This window comes from Giraffa tippelskirchi, chromosome 7, assembly GCF_054371585.1.
Source record: "Giraffa tippelskirchi isolate mGirTip1 chromosome 7, T2T-mGirTip1v1.2.pri, whole genome shotgun sequence".
NCBI lineage: Eukaryota > Metazoa > Chordata > Mammalia > Artiodactyla > Giraffidae > Giraffa > Giraffa tippelskirchi.
In genome coordinates this window covers 112611673-112631380 of record NC_137281.1, presented here as the reverse complement: position 1 = coordinate 112631380, position 19708 = coordinate 112611673, and the positions used below count along the sequence as shown (strand labels likewise).

At 39.4% G+C, this 19708-nt stretch overlaps 2 protein-coding genes across 6 annotated transcripts in view; both read right to left on the bottom strand.

Annotated features, from left to right (window-relative positions):
* The window catches only part of GTF2A2 (general transcription factor IIA subunit 2), a 30283-nt gene that overhangs the window by 5539 nt on the left and 5036 nt on the right, over positions 1-19708 (bottom strand). Inside the window, exons 2-3 of the mRNA XM_081507610.1 lie at positions 1089-1209; positions 384-488 (exon numbers count right to left, since the gene is read on the bottom strand). Coding sequence (XP_081363736.1) covers positions 384-488; positions 1089-1160 — 177 coding nt within the window. The 5' untranslated portion in view covers positions 1161-1209. The remainder of the gene's footprint in view (positions 1-383; positions 489-1088; positions 1210-19708) is intronic.
* BNIP2 (BCL2 interacting protein 2) overlaps positions 1181-19708 on the bottom strand; it is a 47960-nt gene continuing 29432 nt past the window's right edge. For all 5 annotated transcript variants that reach the window (XM_081507597.1, XM_081507598.1, XM_081507600.1 and 2 more), the window contains one exon: positions 1181-1209. Coding sequence is in view for 2 of the 5 variants with exons in the window: in XM_081507604.1 (XP_081363730.1) it covers positions 1191-1209 (19 nt within the window). In the remaining 3 variants the exon portion in view is untranslated. The remainder of the gene's footprint in view (positions 1210-19708) is intronic.

Here is a 19708-nt window from a genome sequence, read left to right as displayed (position 1 = left end):
CTAGAAATTACATTATACTTCCCTGGCCAGAGTTTAAAAATCATAATTGACCCTTAGAGATTACTCTCACTTACCTTCAATCCTGAAGATATTGTTTCAGACGTCTGAAATCTCAGTAACTCTTCAAGTAAGGTAGCCAAACATACATAGGCTGATTTGTGAAATAATGGCATAAAAATCCAATAACAACTGTGTCTCACATTAAGTGGATGAACTGGTATATATATCATTTAAACATAAAACAGGATTCAGTTGTTCTAAAACAAGTTTTAAAGTTTGATTAAGTCATCTCTTTTTATGATTAATAAATACGGAGGTATTGTAAAAATCACTATTGTAACAACCATGGTGCAGCTTCTAGATTTAAGAATATATATCCTTACCCTGAAATTGACTCGGTTCCTGACTCTCTGTGCCAACGCTGAATTTATAGTCTTATCAAACTGAAGTAGAACTTGAAGGGCAAGTTGGGGGGTAATCTGTTGAGACTGAGAAAAAATAAAGGTCATGAATCCTCTTTGGGAAGAACATTAAAGACAAAAATACATGATTTATCATCTAACATTTTACTAAGGTTAATCAGAGCCTCTAAACTTGAATCCCTTGTTTTTTGTGATAACAGGCAATTAATAGGCAAAACCTGACAGTGTTTTCTTACACTATCTTGAAACAAACATAATTTTGAACAGAAAACATACAGTGATGTTGCAACATCAGGACAAAACTTTGTCCATCACTCCTTCACAGTATCTGGAAAGATGTTTTCACTGATAAATTGAAGGAAACAAGTCTTGAGAAAAAACTTGGGATCAGTAATATGTTAAAAAAAAATCTAATAAACTTCATCAAAGTTCAAGATATATGAAAATAAATGGAAATACACACTATGTTCTTGGATGAGAAGTTTATGTAAAAATGTTAATTTTCCTAAAATTAAGAATATGAATTCAAAATTCTAATTTACATCTCAAGACTTGCATTAACTTGTCTAAAGTTAAAGCTACACACAATATGCTATCTTCATAATTATGAGAACAAGAATTACTATATATCCATCTAAATAAAAATGTTGATTTTTAGTCTCTCACCTGTATAAGCTCATCGAGGCTCTCCTGAAGACTGTTTCCCAATGTGGTATTTCTGTACAACTGATATGCCATGGCTTAGGAGGGAGAAATTCTTTTTCTTATTCAGGCTTGCATTGATGTCCTAAAAATTTAATATGAAAGTATTAAAACATTATAAATCACATATGTAATACAGTCTACCTCATATATTCAAATATACACTATTAGTGGGCTTCCCTGATGGCTCAGTGGGGTAAAGAATCCGCCTACAATGGAGGAGACACAGGTGACAGGGGTCCGATCCCTGGGTGGGGAAGATCCCCTGGAGAGGAAAATCGCAACCTATTCCAGTATTCTTGCCTGGAAAATCCCATGGACAGAGGAACCTGGTGGATTACAGTCCAAAGGATCACAAAGAATTGGACATGACTGAGTGACTCAGCACATAACTATATGTACTATATTACAACTCAGGAATTACAAGGAATGGTTAAAAATGGTTTTTCTGTTTTTCTATTATTTCAACACAGGCATTTACACTCCTTTATACAAAGTGTGTGTGTGTGTGTGTATATAAATGTACATCTTTATCATTTCTTTCAAACATCTACCTTTTGATCTACTCTGGACTTTACCATGTACCATTTTTTTCCACTCACTGCCAAGGCAGTGATTCAATCTCGAGCTCACATTTGTGTGCCTTCCCCTTCATTTTCCTGTTCTCTTAAAATGCAGTATTTATAGAGCACCTACCAAGAAGATAGCACTGATAGGTATCATGGGAGAGGAAGATAAATATACACTCTGATTCTAAATAATTTATACTTTTGGGAAGGTAAACATAAAAAAAGACATACAAAAGAAATTTAATAGAGAATAAGAACTGTGACAGAGATTATACAGAGGCTGATTGAGTTGGCTCACAAAAACTTCCTGATTCTTCAAGCTAGACTTTAGCCAAGCAAAGGAAGAAAGTCACCTTAGGCTGAAAAAACAGGAGTAAAGCCACGGAAGGATGAAATCATACAGTCTGTAGAGAGAACTACAAATTGATCCATATTAGAGTATAGGTATATGAACAGGAAGTGGTAGGACATGAGGCTGAAAAAGATGACATGGATGGCTTTGTCAGGAAAGGTGCCAGAGTTTTACAGGGAAGGTAAGGGGAGCCCCTGAAGCTTTCTAGGCAGGAAAGGTCAGACAAATGGGCAGCACTGTAAAGGATGTACTTGAATACAAGTTTAGAAAGATGAGGGATGAGGGCTCAAAGAGGAGTACAGATTCAACAAATACTGAACTTCTACCACACGTTGCGTGTAAGATCCCTGACCTCGTGACACTTTCAGTTTAGAGATGGACAGAAGGAGACAGTTGTACACAAGAGTAACCATCAAGTAAAACTTAGCAAAAAATAATAGCTGCCCTCACATTACATACTTTGTGAACATCTGATACACCTGATCATTCCTGCCTTCTCGAAGTCTTTTCTCTGGCTTTTGTGACCCCACATTCAGTCTTCTCCTCCCACCACACTGGGTACTCGAGTTTCTCGTTTCCTTTGGTGGGCTGCTCCTCAGCAGTTTGACTTCTAACTACTTGAGTACCCCAAAGCTTCTTGTGTCTTCTCTATATGTTTACTCCCTTAATTACCCTATCTAGGCTCCAACTTTAAATACATTGTATTTATCTGCTGATGACATGCAAACTTCTTTTTGCCAGTCCTGACCTTTCAGATGCCCATGTTGCTGCACACAAAATGGTGTCCTTGACACTGGATGGAAATATCCAACAGTAGATCAAATTAAATTTGTCAAAAACCAAATTCTTGATATTCTTTCTTCAAAACTTTTCTGCCCCTGGTTTGCCTACCTCAATTAACGGTAAATCTAGTCTTCCAGAAAGATGGCCCAAAAACCTTACAGTCAACTTCTCTCTCATCCTGCATGCAAGCTATCAGCAAATACTTTCAGCTATACCTTTTGAATATAACCAGAATTGGACAACTTTAACCATCTCCACTGCTAGTACTAGACCGCCATCATCTGTCACTAAGATTTACAGTGATAGACAGGTAAGGGGTCACCTTCTTTCTACCCTTGTCTATTCCACCCCTGCCTGCCTCTTGAGTTGTTACAGTGACTTTTTAAAAACAGAAATAAAATCACATCACTCATCTATCAAAACCTCCATAACAGCATCCTATTTCAAAGTAAAAACCAATGGTTTTTTACCAATGGTTTCAAAGTAAAAAAACTAATGGTTTTCAAGGCCTGAATGATCTGGGCCCTCCATTATGTCTCTGGAACTTGACTTCTTCCACCCACTCTCTCACTGACTCTGCTTCAGCTGTACCAGTCCTCTGCTTCAGTATGGCAAGATGTTCTTCTTTAGGGCTGCGGCATTGGCTGTTCTTTTTGGTTCAAATGCTCTGCACAGATACCTGCATGGTTTACTCTCTCATTTGATTCAGATCTCCGCTCAGGTATCACTTCATCAGAAATGACTTTTGTGACCAACCTAGAAAAAAGAACTTCCCCCCTTTCCCTTTGTACTGCTTCATTTTCATTCATACCACTAACTGAAGCTGACATAAATATGCTTATCCTATTTCCATCCCCACTAAAACAGATGTTCCCTAAAGATAGGACTTTCATTCACTTATATATTTATCATCTGGAGCAAGTATGAATTCATAAACACAGTATGAATTCAGTAAGTATCTGTTCGTGAATAAATAACTTGGTGATATGTCAGAATGCCAATATCAAATTGTATTGTCATTAGGTGCATTTATAATAGGTTTTCTAATTTACTGAAGGAAGTGAAGCAGTAAGAACTTTAACTCTCAAAACTACATCTAAGCACCTACCAGTATCTACATACTCTGCCTGTCACTAAAGTCAAACTATCCATGTTGTTACCTAAATACAATCCTTCTACCTGTGTACCAGGTCCTAACCTCTCTAGGACAGGATATTGTTCCAAGAATTCAATTATTCCTTCTCTCTCAAATTTCCCCTGTCTATGGGTCTTTCCCATGAACAAACAGGAGCTATTTCTCTCATCTTAAAAAGTCTCAACTTGCTTTTCCCGCCAGCCTCACTTTATTTCTCTATTCCTCTATGTAGCAAAAACATCAAATAGTTGTTTGTATTCATGGTCTCTCATTCCTTTTCTCACATTTTCTCTTAAACTTACTCCTTTTTTGCCTCAAGCATTAAATGAAACAGATTGTGAAGGTTATCACTGGCAATGAATGCTACAACTAATAATCCTCAACTCTTAGTTCTCACCAGACTTAAGCATTTGGCAAAGCTGCCTGTTCTCTCCTCTTTGATAAAGGATCTTGTCTTAGTTCCTGGGACAGTACACTTTTAGGGTCGTTCTCTTAAATTTACTGGTCCCTCCTTCTCAATATCATTTGTTAGTTGATGCTCTTCTCCCTTAACTCATCATTTCACAAGACACCTCCTTGGTTCTCTGACTTTCTGTCTACACTCATTCCTTGCTGCTATCACTTTGTCTCATGGCTTTACACACCATTGCTGATGATCCCCAAATTTGTATACTAGCACAGACCTTGCCCTGAACTCATTCCTGGATCTAACTGCCTACTCAACATCTCTGTTGTCTTTCCTATCTCAGTTGATAAAACTCCATACCTCTATGGGCTTAGGCATTTCCTGACCACATTTTCCTACCCCTGGTCTGGCCATCTTACCTCTACATCCAATCTCTAGCATAACCTGTTAACTCTACTTTCAATATGGATTCAGAATCCAGCCGTTTCTCACCATTTATACTGTTATCACCCTGATGTCTGCCACTATCAACTATCATTGGGATTACTGAAATAGTGTCCTAACTGGTTTCCTGGTTTCCATTCTTGCCCTCTACATTCTAATCCCAATTCAGCAGTCAGGTGCTCTTTTAGAACACAATATTTCTCTTCTTTGTGCAAAACTCTCATGTAGCACCACCCAATTTGGACAGGTGACAGTGGAGAGTTCTAACAAAATGTAACCCACTGGAGGGAATGGTGTGAAAACCTCACAAACTGTATAAAAAGGCAAAAAGATATGACACAGAAAGATGAGCCCCCAAGGTCAGAAGATGTCCAATATACTACTGGGAAGAGCGGAGGACACTTACAGCTCCAGAGAGAATGAAGCGGCTAGGCCGAAGTGGAAATGACACTCAGTTGTGGATGTGTCTGGTGATGAAAGTAATATTCAATGCTGTAAAGAACAAGTATTGCATAGGAACCTGGATGTTAGGTCCATGAATCAAGGTAAACTGGACATGGTCAAGCAGGAGATGACAACAGGAAACATCGACATTTTAGGAATCAGTGAACTAAAATGGACCGGAATGGGTGAATTTAACTCAGATGACCATCATATCTACTACTGTGGGCAAGAATCACTTAGAAGAAATGGAGTAGCCCTCATAGTCAACAAGAGAGTCTGAAATGCAGTACTTTGGTGCAAGCTTAAAAATGACAGAATGATCTTGGTTTGTTTCAAGGCAAACCATTCAATATCACAGTAATCCAAATCTCTGCCCCAACCACTGACACTGAAGAAGCTGAAGCCGATCAGTTCTATGAAGACCTAGATCTTCTAGAATTAACACCAAAAAAAGATGTCCTGTTCATCATAGGGGACTGGAATGCAAAAGTAGGAAGTCAAGAGATACCTGGAGTAACAGGCAAGTTTGGCCTTAGAATACAAAATGAAGCAAGGCAAAGGCTAACAGAATTCTGCCAAGAGAATTCACTGGTCATAGCAAACACCCTTTTTCAGCAACACAAGAGATGACTCTCCACATGGATATCACCAAATGGTCAATACCGAAATCAGATTGATAACATTCCTTGTAGCTGAAGATGGAAAAGTTGTATACAGTCAGCAAAAACAAGACGTGGAGTGCCGAAGAATTGATGCTTTTGAACTGTGGTGCTGGAGAAGACTCTTGAGTCCCCTGGACTGCAAAGAGACCAAACCAATCAATCCTAAAGGAAATCAACCCTGAATACTCACTGGAAGGACTGATGCTGAAACTTCAATACTTTGGCCACCTGATATGAACAGATGACTCACTGGAAAAGACTTGGTCACTGGGAAGATTGAAAGTAGAAGAACAGGGTGATGGAGGATGAGATGCTGGATGGCATCACTGATTCAATGGACATGAACTTGGGCAAACTCCAGGAGATGGTGAGGGATAGGGAAGCCTGGTGTGCTGCAGTCCATGGGGTCACGAAAAAGTAAGACACGACTTGGTGACTGAACAACACCTATTATCTCGATGACCTCATCCACCATCTCCCCCTTGTTGTTGCCCTTCTCCAGACACAATGGCTTCCTTATTTTTCTTAGAACATGACATACATGTTCCTGCTTATGTAAGCCTTTGTGACAGCTGTCTTTTCTACCTGGAATGATATTCCCCTGGATATCCACTTGGTTTTCTTAACCCCTTTAAGAACTTAATGGGGTCTAAACAGACCACATATTTAAAATCCCACCCCCACCTCCACTCTGCAGCTCTCCATCTCCCTCACTCTGCTCTATTTCATTGATGGCACCATGACCTTCTAATACATTATATAGTTTTCTTATTTTATGTTTACTTTTCTGCATCCTCCAGCAGAATGTAAAACCTACCAGAGCAAGGGCTTTCATCTGCTTTTGTTCACTGAAGTAAACCAGGCATTGAGACCAAACACTACCTGGCATATAATGGAAGAAAATTAAACATCTGTTCAAAAAATAAGTGAAGGTTGGCAAAACACCAGTAAGCGTAATGTGTGGGGTAGGTTAGGGGGATAAAGAGGGCAAGAAGGAGTACCAGTAGGAGGACATAAACTTGACAAAAGTAGAGAATCTTGTGTCCTCCCCATTTCCCATTTAAGATAAGTCCAAGAGTTACCTACAAAATAGACATTACTAATGAATTATCAGAAGGAGAAACTAACAATCCTGTTTCCAACTGCCTCAAAAAGAACAAACTATGTAGAAATAAATTTAGCCAAAGAGGTAGAAGATCTGGATATTGAAAACAGCAAGACAATCATGAAAGAAACTGAATATGATACAAATAAACAGAAATTCCATGCATGTGTATTAGAAGAATCAATATTATTAAAACGCCCATACTACTTAAAGCAATTTACAGATTCAACACAATTCTTATCAAAAACATAGAACAAACAATCCTAAAATTTATATGAAACCACAAAGATCCCAAAATGCCAAAGCCATCTTGAGAAAGAAGGACAAAGTTGGAGGCATCACGCAATATGCCAGCAAATCTGGAAAACTCAGCAGTGGCCACAGGACTGAAAAAGGTCAGTTTTCATTCCAATCCCTAAGAAAGGCAATGCCAAGAATGCTCGAGCTACTGCACAATTGCACTCATCTCACACGCTAGTAAAGTAACGCTCAAAATTCTCCAAGCCAGGCTTCAGCAGTATGTGAACCATGAACTTCCAGATGTTCAAGCTGGTTTTAGAAAAGGCAAAGGAACCAGAGATCAAATTGCCAACATCTGCTGGATCATCGAAAAAGCAAGAGAGTACCAGAAAAACATCTATTTCTGCTTTATTGACTATGCCAAAGCCTTTGACTGTGTGGATCACAATAAACTGGAAAAGTCTGAAAGAGATGGGAATACAAGACCATCTGACTTGTCCCTTGAGAAACCTGTATGCAGGTCAGGAAGAAACAGTTAAAACTGGACATGGAACAACAGACTGGTTCCAAATAGGAAAAGGAGTACATCAAGGCTGTATATCGTCACCCTGCTTATTTAACTTACATGCAGAGTACATCATGAGAAACGCTGGGCTGGAAGAAACACAAGCTGGAATCAAGATTGCCGGGAGAAATATCAATAACCTCAGATATGCAGAAGACACCACCCTTATGGCAGAAAGCGAAGAAGAACTAAAGAGCCTCTTGATGAAAGTGAAAGAGAGTGAAAAAGTTGGCTTAAAGCTTAACATTCAGAAAATTAAGATCATGGTATCTGGTCCCATCACTTCATGGGAAATAGATGAGGAAACAGTGGAAACAGTGGCAGACTTTGTTTTTTGGGGCTCCAAAATCACTGCAGATAGTGAAATCACTGCAGCCATGAAATTAAAAGACACTTACTCCTTGGAAGGAAAGTTATGACCAACCTAGATAGCATATTTAAAAGCAGAGACATTACTTTGCCAACAAAGGTCCGTCTAGTCAAGGCTATGGTTTTTCCAGTAGTCACGTATGGATGTGAGAGTTGGATGGTGAAGAAAGCTGAGCGCCGATGAATTGATGCTTTTCAACTGTGGTGATGGAGAAGACTCTTGAGAGTCCCTTGGACTGCAAGAAGATCCAACCAGTCCATCTTAAAGGAGATCAGTCCTGGGTGTTCATTGGAAGGACTGATGTTGAAGCTGAAACTCCAATCCTTTGGCCACCTCATGCGAAGAGTTGACTCATTGGAAAAGACCCTAATGCTGGGAAGGATTAGGGGCAGGAGAAGGGGACGACAGAGGATGAGATAGCTGGATGGCATCACCGACTCGATGGACATGGGTTTGGGTAGACTCTGGGACTTGGTGATGGACAGGGAGGCCTGGCGTGCTGCGGTTCATGGGGTCGCAAAGAGTCGGACACGACTGAGCTGAACTGAACTCTATAATGAAGCTACTGTAATGAAAACAGTATGCCACTGTCAACAGAAACAGATGTACAGATGAATGGAAGAGAATAAAGAGCCCAGAAATAAACCTATGTATGTATGGTTGATTAACTTATGATAAAGGAGACAAGAATGTTGTACATGGGGAAATGACAGTCTGTTCAATGAAGGGTGCTGGGAAAACTGGGCATCCGCATGACAAAAGAATGACACTGGACCACTATATTACACCATACACAAAACTAAACTCAAAATGGATTAAAGGCTTGAAATATAAGACCTAATACTACAAAACTCTAAAACTCCCAGAAAAAAACAGAGGTGGTAAGCTCCTAGATACAGATCTTGGTGATGCTTTTTTGAATCTGACATCAGAAGCAAAAGAAAGAAAAGCAAAAATAAATAAGTGGGATAGGATCATACTAAAAAGTTTATGCACAACAAAGGAAACCATAAAAAAAAATGAATAGGTTACCTAATGAATGAGGGAGAACATTTTTAAATCATATATCTTATATGAGGCTGATATCCAAACTATATAAAAACACAAAAGTCAACAGCAAAAACCCAAACAATCCCAGTAAAAAAAAAATTATAAATCACATATGTAATATAGTCTATTTCATATATTCCAATGTATACTATTAGCTATTATCAAAAGACAATTAATAGCAAGTATTGGCGAGGATGTGAGTTAAAGGGAACCCTTGTGACTTGCTGACAGGAATGTAAACTGGTACAGCCACTATGGAAAACAGTATGGATGGTTCTCAAAAAAGTAAAATAGAACTCCCATATGACCCAACAATTGCACTTTAGGGTACTTATCAAAAGAAAAAGAAAACCCTAAATGGGAAAGATATATGCACCCCCATATTCACATGTATTCACAACAGTCAAGATATGAAAACAACCTAAGTGTCCATCAAAAATGGAATGGATGAAGAAACTGTGGGATGAGAGACAAGATGGCAGAGTAGAAGGACATGAGCTCACTTCCTCTCACAAAAACACCAAAATCACAGCTAAATAACTGGAACATACCAAAACAAATTTTCTATATCCACACACAGAGAAGCCAGGATACTGGGATACTCATAGGATACTAGGTCACACCCGCATGCTGGTACTGGAGGGCCTCCCACAGAGGTGAGTAGTGACGGTAGCTCATTCCGAGGACAAAGCCAAGGGTGGCAGGAGTTCTGGAGAGTACTCACTGGTGTGAGCCCTTCTGGAGGCTGACATTTTCTTACTAAACAGCCTGTAGGCCCCAGTATGGGGACGCCTCAGGTCAAACAATCAATAGGGCAGGAACAAGCCCCACCCACTGGCAGACAGGTTGTCTCAAGTCTTCCTGAGCCTACAGTTTCCTACTAAACACACCCCTTGACACAGCCCTGTCCACCAGAGGGACAAGATGCAGCTCTACCCACCAATGGTCAGGAACCAGTCCTTCCCACCAGAAGGCTTGTAAAAGTCTTAGATCAGCTTCATCCAAAAGGGAGCAGACAGTAGAAATAAGAACTACAACTCTGCAGCCTGTGGAAGAAAAACTGCAATCACAAAAAGTCAGATAAAATGAGACAGGAGAGAAGTATGTCCCAGATGAAGGAACAAGGTAAAGCCCCAGAGGGGAGATAGGCAATCTACCCAAAAAATAATTCAGACTAATGATAGTAAAGATGATTCAAGATCTTGAAACAAGAATGGAGGCACAGGCCAAGAAGATGCAAGAAATGTTTAACAAAGACCTAGAAGATCTAAAGAAGAAACAAACTAAAATGAACAATACAATAAAATGAAATGAAAAATACTCCAGAAGGAATCGATAGCAGAATAAATGATGCAGAAGAACAGAGAAGTGAGCTGGAAGACAGAATGGTGGAAATCTCTGCCATGGAGCAGAATAAACAAAAAAGAATGAAAACAAAAAATGAGGACAGTTTAAGAGACCTCTTGGACAACAACAGATGCACCAGCATTTGCATTATAGGGGTTCCAGAAGGAGAAAAGAGAGAGAAAGGACCTGAGTAAGTATTTGAAGAGGTAGTAGCCGAAAATATCCCTAACATGGGAAAGAAAAAAAAGACATCCGCAAGTCCAGGAAGCAGAGTCCCATACAGTATAAACCCAAGGAGGAATACACCAAGGTACACAGTAATCAAACTGACAAAATTTAAGATAAAGAATAAATATTAAAAACAACACGGGAAAAACAACAAATGAAACACAAGAGAAATCCTGTAAGGCTATCAGCTCATTTTTCAGCAGAAACTCTGCAGTAGGGAGTGGCACAATACATTTAAAGTGACAAAAGGGAAGAACCAACAACCAAGAATATTTTCCCCAGCAAAGCTCTCGTTCAGATTTGACAGCAAAATCAAAAGCTTTACAGATAAGCAACAGCTAAGAGAATTCAGCGCCACCAGACCAGCTGATAAAGGAACTTCTCTAGGTGGAAAAGGAAAGACTGCAACTAGAAACAAGAAAATTATGACTGGGAAGTTCACAGGTAAAGGTAAACACACAGTAAAAGTAGGAAATCATTCACACACAAATATGATACTAAATCCAACAATCACGAGTAGAGTACAAATGCAGGATAATGGAAACACATTTGAAATTAAAAGACCAGCAACTCATGGTAACTGCAAACTGAAAATCTACAATAGATATATACACACAAAAGAAAAAGGAATCCAAACACAACTCTAATTATCATATCACAAGAGAATAGAAGAAGAAAAAATAAGACTGTCAAAAGCAAATCCAAAACAATTAAGATGGCAGTAAGAACATGCATATCGATATACTTTAAATTAAATGGATAAATGCTCCAACCAAAAGACACAGGCTGGCTAAATGGATACAAAAACAAGATCTGTATTTATGCCATCTACAAGAGACCCACTTCATATGTAGGGCCACATATAGACTAAAAGTGAAACATAGGCAGCATACTCTGACATAAATCACAGCAATATCTTTTGGGATAAACCTCTTAGAGTAATGAAAATAAAAACAAAAATAGTGAAAGTTAGTAGCTCAATCGTGTCCGACTCTTTGTGATCCCATAGACTGACTGTAGCCCACCAGGCTCCTCTGTCCATGGAATTCTCCAGGCAAGAGTACCTGAGTGGGTCGCCATTTCCTTCTCCAGGGGATCTTCCCGACTGAGGGACTGAACCTGGGTCTCCAGCATTGCAGGCAAATTCTTTACTGTTTGAGCCACAGGAAGCCCTCAAATGGGAACTAATTAAACTGAAAAGTTTTTGCACAGTAAAAGAAACCATAAACAAAGCAAAAAGACAACCCACAGAATGGCAGAAAATATTTGCCAAGGATGCAACCAACAGGGGATTAGTCTCCAAAATTTTTAAACAGCTCAAGGAGGCAATATCAAACAACTAACAACCCCCCCCAATCAAAAAATGGCTAGAAGACCTAAATAGACATTTCTCCAAAGAAGACACACAGATGGCCAAGAGACACATGCAAAGATGCTTACCACTAACTGTTAGAGAAATGCAAATCAAAACTACAATGAGATATCACCTCAGGCTGGTCAGAATGACTATCATCAAGTTGTCTACAAACAACAGACGCTGGAGAGTACGTGGAGAAAAGGGAATGCACCTACTCTCTTGGTGGGAATGTCAACTGGTAGGCACTATGGAGAATAGTAGGGAGGCTCCTTAAAAAACTAAAAATAGGGACTTCCCTGGCGGTTCAATGGTTGGGACTCCACACTTTCAAAACAGGGGGCACGGGTCCGATCTCTGGTGGGGAACTAAGATCTCACATGCTGCATAGCCTAAAAGTTTAAAAAAATAAATAAAAGTGGGTGTTAAAACACAGAAACTAAAAATAGAGCTATCATACGATCCACCAATCCCACTCCGGGGCATATATTCAGAGAAAGCCATTGTTCAAAAGGACACATGCAACCCGATGTTCATCACAGTGCTGTTTATAAGAGTCAAGACATGGTAGCAACCTAAATGTCCACAGACAGATGAATTAAGATGTGAGATATATATATATAAAATGGAATATCACTCAGCCATTAAAAAAGCGAAATAATCCATTTGCAGCAACATAAATGAACTCTGAGATTACGATACCAAGTTAAGTCAGACAGAGAAAGACAAATATCATATGATATCACTTACATGTGACATAATACAAATGAACTTGTTTACAAAACAGAAACAAGCTCACAGACTTAAACACTTATGATTATCAAAAGGGAACAGTGGAAGGAAGGGATAAATTCAGAGTTTATAACTGAATCACTTTCCTATATACCTGAAACTAACACACTGTAGCTCAACCATACTCTAATATAAAGTATACATTTAAAGAAATACAGAAATTATGGTATCTACACACAATGATCATTCTGTCAGAAAAAGAGAATGAAATTTTGTCACTTATTATGGCAGGGATGGAACCTGGCATGATACTAAGTGAATTAAAAGTCAGAGAGGAAAAAAAATACCAAATGCTCTGTCTTGTATGTGTAATCTATAAAACAAACAAAAAAACCCCAAGTGCACAGATACAGACAGATTGACAGTTGCCAGAGGTGAAGGGAGTCAAAAAAATGCAACTGCAAAACAAATACAGAAACTCTGAATCATATTCCAAAGGCAGACCTTATAATACACACGTTTATGTTTATGTATGTGTGTGTGCCAAGTTATCTCAGTTGTGTCCAACTCTTTGGACTATGGACTGTAACCCACCAGGCTCCTCTGTCCATGGGATTTGCCAGGCAAGCATACTGGAGTGGGTTGCCATGCCTTCCTCCAGGGGATCTTCCTGACTCAGGGATCAAACCAGCGTCTTTTATGTCTCCTGCATTGGCAGGCAGGCCACCTGGGAAGCCCGTACATGTTTATATATATGCTAAAAATACATATGAAGACCTACAAGACCTGCTAAAGCTAACACACAAAAAAGATGTTCTTTTCATTATAGGGGACTGGAATGTAAAAGTTGGAAGTAAAGAAACACCTGGAGTAACAGGCAAATTTGGCCCTAGAGTACAGAATGAAGCAGGGCAAAGGCTAATAAGAGTTTTGCCAAGAGAATGCACTGGTCATAGCAAACACCCTCTTCCAAAAACACAGAGACAACTCTACACATGGACATCACCAGACAGTCAATACTGAAATCAGACTGATTATATTCTTTGCAGCCAAAGATAGAGAAGCTCTATACAGTCAGCAAAAACAAGACTGGGAGCTGACTGTGGCTCAGATCATGAACTCCTTATTGCCAAATTCAGAATATAAATTGAAGAAAGTAGGGAAAACCACTAGACCTAATGTAGGTATGACCTAAATCAAATCCCTTACAATTATACAGTGGAAGTGAAAAACAGATTCAAGGGATTAGATGTCATAGATAGAGTGCCTGAAGAACTATGGACAGAGGTTTGTGACATCGTACAGGAGACAGGATCAAGACCATCCTGAAGAAAAAGAAATACAAAAAAGCAAAATGGCTGTCAGAGGAGGCCTTACAAATAGCTGATAAAAGAAGGGAAGTGAAAAGCAAAGGAGAAAAGGAAGGATATACCCATTTGAATGCAGTCCAAAGAATAGCAAGGAGAGATGAGAAAGCCTTCTTCAGTCATCAATGCAAAGAAATAGAGGAAAACAACAGAATGGGACAGACAAGAGATCTCTTCAAGAAAATTAGAGATACCAAGGGAACATTTCATGCATGGACTTTATTGCATTCCTTCATTTGCATTAAACCAGGCTCTGCCATCCCTGGGATTCTCCAGGCAAGAATACTGGAGTGGGTTGCCATTTCCTTCTCCAGTGCATGAAAGTGAAAAGTGAAAGTGAAGTCGCTCAGTCGTGTCCAACTCTTAGCGACCCCATGGACTGTAGCCTACCAGGCTCCTCCGTCCATGGGATTTTCCAGGCAAGAGTACTGGAGTGGGGTGCCATAAAGAGTATGTATACTTAAAAAAAAAAAAGAAATAGAGGAAAAAGACAGAATGGGAAAGACTAGAGATCTCTTCAAGAAAATCAGAGACAGCAAGGGAACATTTCATGCAAAGATGGGCTCAATAAAGGACAGAAATGGTATGGACCTAACGGAAGCAGAAGATATTAAGAAGAGGTGGCAAGAATACACAAAAGAACTATACAAAAAAGATCTTCATGACCCAGATAATCACAATGGTGTGATCACTCACCTAGAGCCAGACATCCTGGAATGCAAAGTCAAGTGGGCCTCAGGAAGCATCACTACGAACAAAGCTAGTGGAGGTGATGGAATTCCAGTTGAGCTCTTTCAAATCCTAAAAGATGATGCTGTCAAAGTGCTGCACTCAGTATGCCAGCAAATTTGGAAAACTCAGCAGTGGCCACAGGACTGGAAAAGGTCAGTTTTCATTCCAATCCCAAAGAAAGGCAATGCCAAAGAATGCTCAAACTACTGCACAACTGCACTCATCTCACAGGCTAGTAAAGTAATGCTCAAAATTTCTTCAAGCCAGGCGTCAAAAGTACATGAACTGTGAAATTCCAGATGTTGAGGCTGGATTTAGAAAAGGCAGAGGAACCAGAGATCAAATTGTCAACATCCACTGGATCATCAAAAAAGCAAGAGAGTTTCAGAAAAATATCTGCTTTATTGACTATGCCAAAGCCTTTGACTGTGTGGATCACAACAAACTGTGGAAAATTCTGAAAGAGATGGGAATACCAGACCACCTGACCTGCCTCTTGAGAAATCTGTATGCAGGTCAGGAAGCAACAGTCAGAACCTGACATGGAACAACAGACTGGTTCCAAATAGGGAAAGGAGTACGTCAAGGCTGTATATTGTCACCGTGCTTATTTAACTTATATGCAGAGTACATCATGAGGAATGCTGTGCTGGATGAAGCATAAGCTGGAATCAAGATTGCCAGGAGAAATATCAATAACCTCAGATAGGCAAATGACACCACACTTATGGCAGAAAGCGAAGAAGAACTAAAGAGCTTCTTGATGAAAGTGAAAGAGAGTGAAAAAGTTGACTCAAAACTCAACATTCATAAAACTAAGACCATGGCATCTGGTCCCATCACTTCATGGCAAACAGATAGGGAACAGTGGAAACAGTGATGGATTTTATTTTGGGGGGCTCCAAAGTCACTGCAGGTGGTGACTGCAGCCATGAAATTAAAAGACACTTACTCCTTGGAAGAAAAGTTATGACCAACCTAGACAGTGTATTAAAAAGCAGAGACATTACTTTGCCAACAAAGGTCCGTCTGGTCAAAGCTATGGCTTTTCCAGTAGTCATGTACGGATATGAGAGTTGGACTATAAAGAAAGCTGAGTGCCAAAGAATTGATTCTTTTGAACTGTGGTGTTGGAGAAGACTCTTGAGAGTCCCTTGGACTGCAAGGAGATCCAACCTGTCCATCCTAAAGGACTTCAGTCCTGAATATTCATTGGAAGGACTTATGCTGAAGCTGAAACTCCAATACTTCGGCCACCTGATGGGAAGAAGTGACTCATTTGAAAAGACCCTGATGCTGGTAAAGTTTAAAGGCAGGAGGAGAAGGGGACGACAGAGGATGAGATGTTGAATGGCATCATCGACTCAATGGACATGAGTGTGAGTAGGCTCCAGGAGTTGGTGATGGACAGGGAGGAGGCCTGGTGTGCTGCAGTCCACAGGGTTGCAAAGAGTCGGACACGACTGAGCGACTGAACTGAACTGAAAAATACATAATGAGTTAAATGTTAAATTAAATTAAACTGATCAGGGGACATGTGAATTGGTAAAACAATGAATTTATCAAAATACAGTTAAGAGTTTTCAAAGTGATGTAACATATAGAGTTATGCCAAAAAACTAAATAGAAAGGCAACATATATATGTTTTCTTTTTTTTTTTTTGCCACACTGAGGGATGCATGAGGGATCTTGTTTCCGTGACCAGGTATCAAACCCAGGCAGTGAAGTGTGGAGTCCTAACCACTGGACCACCAGGGAACTCCCAACATACAGAGTGGGAGAAAATGTTTGCACATCACGTATCTGATAAGGAGTTAATATCTCCAATATATTAGGAGCTCAGACACCTCAACAGCAAAAAAGCAAAGTAACCTGATTAAAAAATGGACAGAGGATCAGAACACACATTTTCCCAAAGATGACATACAGCTGGCCAAAAACTACTCATGATTAATTACCAGGGAACTGCAAATCAAACCCAGAATGACATACCACCTCACACTCATCAGCATGGCTATAATCAGAAAGACAAGAAATAACAAGTATCTGGTGAGGATGCAGAGAAAAAAGAATCACTGTACAATGTTGGTGGGACTGTAAACTGGTACAACAAATATGGGAAACAGTATATAGGTTCTTCAAAATATTAAAGATAGAATTATCATATAACTCAACAATTCCACTTTTGGGTATTTATCTGAAGGAAAATGAAACACTAATTCAAAATGATATACGCAAACCACAACAGATGCACACACACACAAAAATAACACAAACACAACACTAAAGACAGTCATCAAACCACAGGAGAATCAAAGATGAAGGAAAAAAAGACTGTCAGAAACAAAGCCAAAACAATTAAAAAAATGGCAAGAAGAACATACACATCAAAATACCTTAAATGTAAATGGATTAATGCTCCAACCGAGAGACACAGACTGGTTGAACGGATACAAAAATAAGACCTGTATATATTCTGTCTACAAGCGATCTACTTCATACTAGGGACACATACAGAAAGTGAGGGGATGGTAAAAGATACTCCATGCAAATGGAAATCAAAAGAAAACTGGAGCAGCAACACTCCTATCAGACAAAACAGACTGTTACAAAAGTCAAGGAAGGACACCACATAATGATCAAAGGATCAACCCAACAAGATATGAGAACTGTAAATATACATGCACCCAACACAGGAGCACCTCAATACATAAGGCAAATGGTAACAGCCATAAAAGGGGAAACTGACAGCAACACAGTAATAGTGTGGAACTTTAACACCACACTTTCGTCAATGGACAGATCATCCAGACAGAAAATCAGTAAAGAACTACAGGCCTTAAATGATACATTAAACCAAGTGGACTTAACCTATACAGGATATTCCATTCGAAAGGAGAATATACTTTCTTCTCAAGGGTACATGGAACATTCTCCAGGATAGATCACATTTTGAGCCACAAATTGAGCCTTGGTAAATTTAAGAAAAATGAAATCGTATCAAGCATCTTTTCTGATCATAATGGTATGCGATTAGAAATAATTACAGGGGGGAAAATGTGTGGAGGCTAGCTGATATGTTACTCAACAACCAATGGATCACTGAAGAAATCAAAGAGCAAACTTTTAAAAACCAAGGAACAAATGACAAAGAAAACATGATGATCCAACCTCCATGGGAAGCAGTAAGAGTAGTTCTCAGGAAGTTTATACCAATATAATTTTACCTCAGAAAACAGGAAAAATCTCAAATAACAACCTAATCTTACACCTAAAGCTACTAGAGAAAGAAGAACAAACAAAACCCAAAGTTACTAACAGGAAAGAAATCATAAAGATCAAAGCAGAAATAAATGAAATTGAGACAGAGAGAACAACAGAGAATAACAATGAAACAAAAAACTGGTTCTCTGAAAAGAAAAAACAAAACTGACAAATCATTAGCTAGACTCATCAGGAAAGAAAAGGAGAAGGCTCAAATAAATTAGAAATGAGAAAGCAAAAGTTACAACCAACACCACGGAAATACAAAGGATCATAAGAGACTACTATAAGCAACTACACACAAATAAAATGGACAACCTAGGAGAAACAGATAAATTCTTAGAAAGGTACAACCTTCCAAGACTGAACCAGAAAGAAACAGAAAATATGAGCAGACCAATCACAAGTACTGAAATTGAAACTGATTGAAAAAAGACTCCCAAGACACAAAAGTGCAGGACCAGATGGCTTCACAGGTGAATTTGTCTCTAACAAACATTTAGAGAAGAGTTAATTAACACTTATCCTTCTACTGAGAGAAAGAAGAAAGTCAGTCGCTCAGTCATGTCAGACTCTTTGTGATCCCATGGACTGTACTTACCAGGCTCCTCTGTCCATGGGATTTTCCAGGCAAGAATGCTGGAGTGGGTTGCCGTTTCCTCTCCAATCCTTCTACCACCCTTCAAAAACTCTTCCAAAAAACTGCAGAGGGGGCTTCCTTGGTGGTTCAGTGGTTAAGAATCCACCTGCCAGTGCAGGGCCAGGTTCAATCCCTGGTCCGGGAAGATCCTACACACCACAGGGCAACTAAGCCAGTGTGCCACAACTACTGAGTCTGTGCCTACAGCCCATGCTCCATGACAAGAGAAGCCACGTAATGAGAAGGCCATGCACTGCAACTAGAGAGTAGCTCGTTTGCCACAACTAGAGAAAGCCTGCATGTAGCAACAAAGACCCAGAGCAGCCAAAAACAAATAAATATATGAATCTTAAAAAAAAAACAAAACGCAAAGGAACACTCCCAAGCTCATTTTACAAGGCCACTATCACCCTGATACCAAACCAAAGATACCACAACAAAAGGAAATTACAGGCCAGTATCACTGATGAACGTAGACACAAGAGTCCTCAACACAACACTAGCAAACTGAATCCAACAACACGTTAAAAGGATTATACACCATGATCAAATGGGATTTTTCCCAGGGATGCAAGGGATTTTTTAGTATTTGCAAATCAATGTGATACACCACATTAACAAATTGGAAGAATAAAAACCGTATGATCATCTCACTGGATGCAGAAAACTCTTTTGACAAAACTCAACACACATTTATGATAAAAACTCTCCAGAAAGTGGGCAGAGTGGAAACCTACCTCAACATAATAAAGGCAATACATGACAAAAGCACAGCTAACATCATTCTCAACAGT